Raw genomic sequence first — 7,594 nt, forward strand, 5'->3', positions numbered from 1 at the left:
TCATCCTCCCAAGTAGCTGGGATTACAGGCATGCGCCACCAGGCCTGGCTAATTTTGTATTTTTAGTAGAGATGGGGTTTCACTATGTTGGCCAGGCTGGTCTTGAACTCCTGGCCTCAGGTGATCCACTCGCCTCAGCCTCCCAAAGTACTGGGATTACAGGTGTGAGCCACTGCGTCCAGCCTCATCTTAACTATTTTAAAGTATAAAGTTCAGTAGCGTTAGGTGTATTCACATTGTTGTAAAACAGATCTTCAGAACTTTTCATCTTGCAAAACAAACTCTATACCGTTAAAAAACAACTCTCCCTTTTATCTGGCCCCCACCCTCTGGTAACCACCATTCTGCTCTCTGTTTCTATGTTTCACTACTTTAAATACCTTATATAGGTGGAATCATACAGTATTGCATTTTTGTGACTTGCTTATTTCACTTAGCATAATGTCCTTAAGGTTCATTCATGTTGTAGCATGTGACAGAATTTCCTTCTTTTTTAAGACTGAATAATGGGCCATGCGCAGTGGCTCATGCCTAGTGCTTTGGGAGGCTGAGGCGGGTGGATCAGCTGAGGTCAGGAGTTCGAGACCAGCTGGTCAACACAGTGAAACCCTGTCTTTACTAAGAATGCAAAAATTAGCCAGGAGTGGTGGTGGGCATCTGTAATGCCAGCTACTTGGGAGGCTGAGGCAGGAGAATCGCTTGAACCCTGGAGGCGGAGGTTGCAATGAGCCAAGATTGCCATTGCACTCCTAGCCTGGGCATTAATAGTGAAACTCCATCTCAAAAACAAAAAACAGGCTGAGTAATATACTACTATAGCTATATACCACGTTTTGCTTATCCATTTTTGTTTATCTTTTGGATATATACCCAGAATTGGGATTGCTGGATCATATGGTAGTTCTGTTTTTAATTTTTTTGAGGAACCTGTTGTCCATAGCAATTGCACCATTTTACAATCCAGCCAAAAGTACATAAGGACTCCAGTTTTTCCAAATGCTTACAATTTGTTATTTTCTATTTTTTTATGGATGTGTTATCTGACTTTAAAAAATTTTAGTCATCTGGCCCAGCACAGTGGCTCACATCTGTGATCCCAGCACTTTGGGAGGCCAAGGCAGATGGATCACTTGAAGCCAGGAATTCAAGAACAGTCTGGCCAACATGGTGAAACCCTGTCTCTACTAAAAATACAAAAAAATTAGCCAGGTTTGGTGGTGCATGCCTCTGTAGTTCCAGCTACTCTGGAGGCTGAGGCAGGAGAATTGCTTGAACCTGGGAGGCAGAGGTTGCAGTGAGCCGAGATTGTGCCACTGCACTCCCACCTGAGCAACGGAGTGAGACTCCATCTTAAAAAAAAGTAAATAAAAATGTTAGTCATCCTAGTGTATATGAAGTGGTGTTTTGATTTGCATTTCCCTGATAGCTAATGATGTTGAACATTTTTTCATGTTCTTGCTTATTGGCCATTTGTGTATCTTGGAGAAATGTCTATTCATATCCTTTGCTCCCTTTTTAAAAAAAATTTTATTTTAAGTTCAAGGGTATAAGTGTAGTTACATAGGTAACTGTAACTTGTTATATAGGTAAACTTGTATCATAGGGGTTTGTTATACAGATTATTTCATCACCCAGGTATTAAGCCTAGTACCCATTAGCTTTGCTTATTTTTTAATTGACTTATTTATCTTTTTATTATTGAGTTGTAAATGTTCTTTATATATTCTGGTTACAAATCTTTTATCAGATATATGATTTGCAAATGTTTTCTCTAGTTCTGTGAGTTATCTTTTCATTTTCTCAGTGATAACATTTGGAGAATTTTAATTTGGGAACACTAGTATATTTTCTTTTTTTTTTTTTTGAGACGGAGTCTCGCTCTGTTGCCCAGGCTAGAGTGCAGTGGCCGGATCTCAGCTCACTGCAAGCTCCGTCTCCTGGTTTCATGCCATTCTCCTGCCTCAGCCTCCCGAGTAGCTGGGACTACAGGCGCCCGCCACCACGCCCAACTAATTTTTTTGTATTTTTAGTAGAGATGGGGTTTCACCGTGTTAGCCAGGATGGTCTCGATCTCCTGACCTCATGATCTGCCCGCCTCGGCCTCCCAAAGTGCTGGGATTACAGGCGTGAGCCACCATGCCTGGCTGCTAATTTGTGTATTTAGTAGAAATGGGGTTTCATCATGTTGGCCAGGCTGGTCTCGAACTCCTGGCCTCAAGTGATGCGCTCCACTCAGCCTCCCAAAGTGCTGGGATTACAGGCGTGAGCCACCGTGCCAGTCCTAATCAGCATAATTTGTGATGTCATGGCCCTAGATCTAAATGCCAGGAGATTCTCACAGAAATAACATTTAATGAGTGCCTGTATCTGAATTCTTTTACTCAGGATGTATTGATAGTTCTTTTTTATTTATTTATTTGTTTTTATTATTTTTTTTTTTTTTTTTTTGAGACGGAGTCTCGCTCTGTCGCCCAGGCTGGAGTGCAGTGGCGTGATCTCAGCTCACTGCAAGCTCCGCCTCCCGGGTTCACGCCATTCTCCTGCCTCAGCCTCCCGAGTAGCTGGGACTACAGGTGCCCGCCACCACGCCCGGCTAATTTTTTTGTATTTTTAGTAGAGATGGGGTTTCACCGTGTTAGCCAGGATGGTCTCGATCTCCTGACCTCGTGATCTGCCCACCTCGGCCTCCCAAAGTGCTGGGATTACAGGTGTGAGCCACTATGCCCGGCCTGATTTTATTTTTTAAAGATGCCTGTCACTAAGGCTGGAGTGCAGTGGCACAATCTCAGCTTACTGCAACCTCTTCCTCCTGGGTTCACGTGATTCTCCTGCCTCAGCCTCCTGAGTAGCTGGGACTACAGGTGCCCACCACCACGCCTGGCTAATTTTTTTTTGTATTTTAGTAGAGATGGGGTTTCACCGTGTTAGCCAGGATGGTCTCGATCTCCTGACCTCGTAATCTGCCCACCTCGGCCTCCCAAAGTGCTGGGATTACAGGCGTGAGCCACTATGCCCGGCCTGATTCATCTTTAGACCTTCACGTTGAAGAAAAATCAATTCAGACAATTCTGAAATAATCTGTCATCTCAGGGAATATGTAACATGAGAGAAAGGAAAGGATGGTTAGGGAATAATTGAAATCTTTTGAGTATCTACTATATTTACTTCATTTTATTAAATACTCATTTTCCATTGTCTTTGCATTTCAGTGTTACATTATCCTTGGGAGTCTGGCATCTGATGTTGCCATCAGATGAGAAAACCAAGACATAAAGATATTTTAATAACATTGCCACACGGTCCTAGTAGTAGAGCTAGGATTTGTTATATTCTTTGTACCATACCATAGTCCTTTCCATGGAAGATGTGAGGATTTAAACTTAGCTCTTTAAAATCCTTGTCCTATGTCTGACTTGTTTGAATGGATGAACCGCTTCTTCTTGGCACAATTTAACTAATTCCTGAACAAATAATACTCCATTTGCTGTCATATAGAAAAAAATTAGAGGTGATACTTGTTTAAAGTTAGGACTGCAAGTCTTAACCTGTTTTTGTTACTGTTTCTTGAGAGGTTGGGCAAGTCTGTACCTCAGGTTCTAGCTCACTGTAATAGTGATTAGGGGATGATTTGGGAGAATGACCTCACTGAATTGAAAAACAGAATACAGAATAATAGCCAACATTTCTTGGGTACTCTGTATGTGCTAGGCACTCTGCTAAATACTTTTTATTGTCTTATTTAATCTTCACAATGGAAACTAGTATTATCCTGTTTTACAGATGAAGAAACTTAGGGAAAGCAACTGATTTGCCAAAAGTTATGCAGATTGAAAGGAGTGGAGCCAGAATTATATCCCCAATAACTTTTAGCTCTGAGTTTATACTCTTAATGATCATATTGGCTCCATAAACAGCTTTACAAATGTGTAACCTATGTGGTGATTAGCACTTGTTCTCAAATCTGGTAATCAGATTGAGATCTTTAGTCCCTAACCTGCATGCTGGCAAAGAATGGTCTGTGGACTGGCGTGTGGCTCATGCCTGTACCCCTGAGTCTACTAAAAATACAAAAGTTAGCCAGGTGTGGTGGCAGGCACCTGTAATTCCAGCTGCTCGGGAGACTAAGGCAGGAGAATCACTTGAACCCAGGAGGTGGAGGTTGCTGTGAACCGAGATTATACCATGGCACTCCAACCTGGGCAACAGAGCATGACTCCATCTTGGAAAAAGAAAAAGAATGGTCTGTGAATGTAATGGAGGGAAGCCAAGTATTCTATGTCCTTGGTCATTATTTCATCTAGACTCACTTGATGTTTTAAAAATCTATTTTGTGTGTTGAGTTTTCTGTTATGTAAGATTTCACTGGCAAAAATTGTTTTGCTGCTTTAAAACCTATCTTAAATATGCTGTTTATTCTAAAGGTAAAAAATGGACTAGGAAATTAATGGACATAGCTGAGATTTTGCCTACAACTAGGCATCTCAAGTGATGCCTCTTCTGTTATAGTAAAGCAGCAGAATCCAGTTTTTCATACATCAACGCACACCTTGTGTTTTTACGAACTTTTAAGTATTTGGTAAAATGGAGGTCGGGTGCAGTGACTCATGCCTGTAATTCCAGCACTTCAGGAAGCCTAGGCGGGCGGATCACTTGAGGTCAGGAGTTCCAGACCAGCCTGGCCAATGCAGTGAAACCCAATCTCTACTAAAAATACAAGAAATTAGCTGGGCATGGTGATGCATGCCTGTACTAGGTACTACTGGTGGCTGCTAGGGGAGGGTAAGGCAGGAGAATCTCTTGAACCCAGGAGGTGGAAGTTGCAGTGAGCTGAGATCGTGCCACTGCCCTTCAGCCTGGGTGATAGAATGAGAGTCTGTCAAAATAAAATAAAATAGAAATACCAGTTCACATTTTTTGGTATTAAAAACTCACATTATTTATTTGATTGTGTATATATTTTAACAGTATAATACCATTCCTAAAATCATATTGATAGTTGAAGCTGGATGATGAGTAAGGTGGTTAATTATACTGTCCTCTTTATGTATATGTTGGAAAATTCCCTTATTAAAAACTTTGAATAGATTGGCACATTGTTATAAACTAAAAATATTAACTGGATAATTTTGTGATACTTAATACATGGACTGTAAAAATAGGATAGGCCAAGTGCAGTCAGTGGCTCACACCTATAATTCCAGCATTTCCAGAAGCTGAGCTTCTGGAGTTCAAGACCAGTCTGAACAGCATAGTGAAACCCCTGTCTTTACTGAAAAAATTAGCCAGGCATGGCTGCGTGTGCTTGTAATCCCAGCTATTTAGGAGGCTGAGGTGGGAGGACTGCTTGAGCTTAGGAATTTGACGCTGCAGTGAGCAATAATTGCACCACTGCACTCCAGCCTTGGTGACAGAGCAAGACTCTATCTCTTAAAAAGAGAGATAGGAATGATAGGGAGAGAATTAAACATGTTGTCTTATTTGAGCCTCACAATGGAAACTATGATAGTATTATCCTGTGTTATAGATGAAGAAACTTAGGGACAGAGACTAATATGCTGAAAAGTTAAGCAGACTAAAAAGTGTGCATAACTTAAATGTTGCAGCATTCTAAATGTTACAACATTTTTAGAATGTTGAAGTATTCTAAAAAATGCTGAGTTGAATGGGAAACTAATAGCTACATTTGGATACTTATGATGGCAGATTTTAATTTTGGAAAGGTTTTATATTTTGAAAATAGTTGCATTTTTATATTAGATTTTTATATTGGAAATATAACATTAATGTTAAATACTGTTGTTACTCTTACCTTTAGGTCCTGGCCTGGCAATCAGAGTTATATGTGCTGAAGAACCTTATATTTGTAAGGACTTTCCTGAAACCAACAATATTTTGAAAATAGTAGCTGATTTTTCTGCAAGTGTTAAAAAGGTGATATTCGATACAGCTAATCATTACAAGAAATTGAATGGATTCTTATTATATACCAGCATTTATAATGAATTTTTTAGGGTTTTATTATTTGAATATTTGGAGTAATGTAACCTTTAAATGACTGTGGAGAAAGTATTCCATGGATATTCTTATATACACATTCTTCCTTCCAGCGAAACAAGACTGGATATCCTGAGTCTCTAAAAATGTCAGATAAAGTATTTTAAAGCACTCTTTTATGTGTATTGCAAGAAAGTAAGGGAAATCCTCTGAGTCAGGAATTTATTGGGAGCATCATTGCAAGAAACCAAAGCTGTCTGCTCCTCTGAGGACAGCTTCTAATCCTGTGTGGTCTAGGATTTGGGTTTTAACAATTTCATTCGTGTACAGGTGTCTGAGTATGAGACTGGGTCCAAGAAGGGCCAGAGATCGGATCAGATGTCTTCACACTATGCAACACTTTAGCTCCAAATTGAAGATGAATGGAAAAGTTCCCCAGTCTACTTTATTCTACAGATGTGGGGTTTTAATTTATGTAATGTGCGTGGTCTGAAAATTGCAATGTAAGAATTTTAAAGTGGATCTCAGTTGATAGTGCTTATGGGAGTTAGGCAAGGAACAATGCAGATTCTCTTTAGAATATCTTCACCTAGGTCCCAAAGGATTCTCATAGATAGAATTCCAACAAATATGAGATTATAATAAAAAATATAAATCACATATAGAAGTATGGCACCATGAATGAGAAGGGAAAAAACTGTCAGAACAAGACCCTCAGGACTTTACTGGAATTAACAAGCAATATGTAAAGTAAATAGAAATAAGCTATTGATAATAAGAATAATGGATAAGAGACTACTAAAAATAACTGGGCAGATTTGAAAATAAGTCCTGGGAATGAAAATAATAACTGAAAAACAGCTTAAAGACAGAATTAACGAGCTAGAAGACAGTTGTTTAGAGATTATCCAGAAATTAGTACAAATCATCATAAAGAAAATATAGGTACAGAAGGTTAAGATAGAAGGATAAGGCAAGTGCTAACATATGTCCAGAAGGAAATAATAGACAAAAATGTATTCATTCCTCCACACTGGTAAAAGACATGATGGCTCAGATTCAGGAAACGTAACACATCTCAAGCAGAATAAAGGGAAATAATTTGACACCTAGTAAGCATATCTTAGAGAAATTAAAGACTGCCAAAGACAGAGCAGCTGCAGAGAACAGATCAATTACCTACCCAGGAAATTATACTGAAACAGTAAAGGTAAGACTTCAAAATGCTAAGAGAAAATAATTAACTGTAGTGAACAGCTGAACTGTCTTTTAAAGGCAAGGGCAAAATAAAGTTATTTTGAGATTAAATAGAATTTACTACTAATAGTCCCTTGCTTTTGAAGTATACTATTCTTGATATATAGCCCTAGAATTTAATTGGTCTGAGATGGGACCTGAGCATCCCAAGTAATTTGTGCAGTTAGTGTTGAGAACCTTTTTTTTTTTTGAGATGGAGTTTTGCTCTTGTTGCCCAGACTGGAGTGCAATAGCACGATCTCGGCTCACTGCAACCTCCATCTCCCAGGTCCAAGCCATTCTCCTGCCTCAGCCTCCCGAGTAGCTGGGATTAGAGTCATGTGCCATCACGCCCGGCTACTTT

At 39.6% G+C, this 7,594-nt stretch overlaps 1 protein-coding gene across 1 annotated transcript in view; it reads left to right on the forward strand.

The window, feature by feature from the left end:
• Positions 1-7,594, forward strand: part of GMPS (guanine monphosphate synthase) — a 72,200-nt gene that overhangs the window by 52,079 nt on the left and 12,527 nt on the right. The window contains exon 12 of the mRNA XM_011959089.1: positions 5,799-5,931. Within this exon, the coding sequence (XP_011814479.1) occupies positions 5,799-5,931 (133 nt within the window). The remainder of the gene's footprint in view (positions 1-5,798; positions 5,932-7,594) is intronic.

The sequence above is a fragment of the Colobus angolensis genome, unplaced genomic scaffold, assembly GCF_000951035.1.
Source record: "Colobus angolensis palliatus isolate OR3802 unplaced genomic scaffold, Cang.pa_1.0 Scaffold48, whole genome shotgun sequence".
NCBI lineage: Eukaryota > Metazoa > Chordata > Mammalia > Primates > Cercopithecidae > Colobus > Colobus angolensis.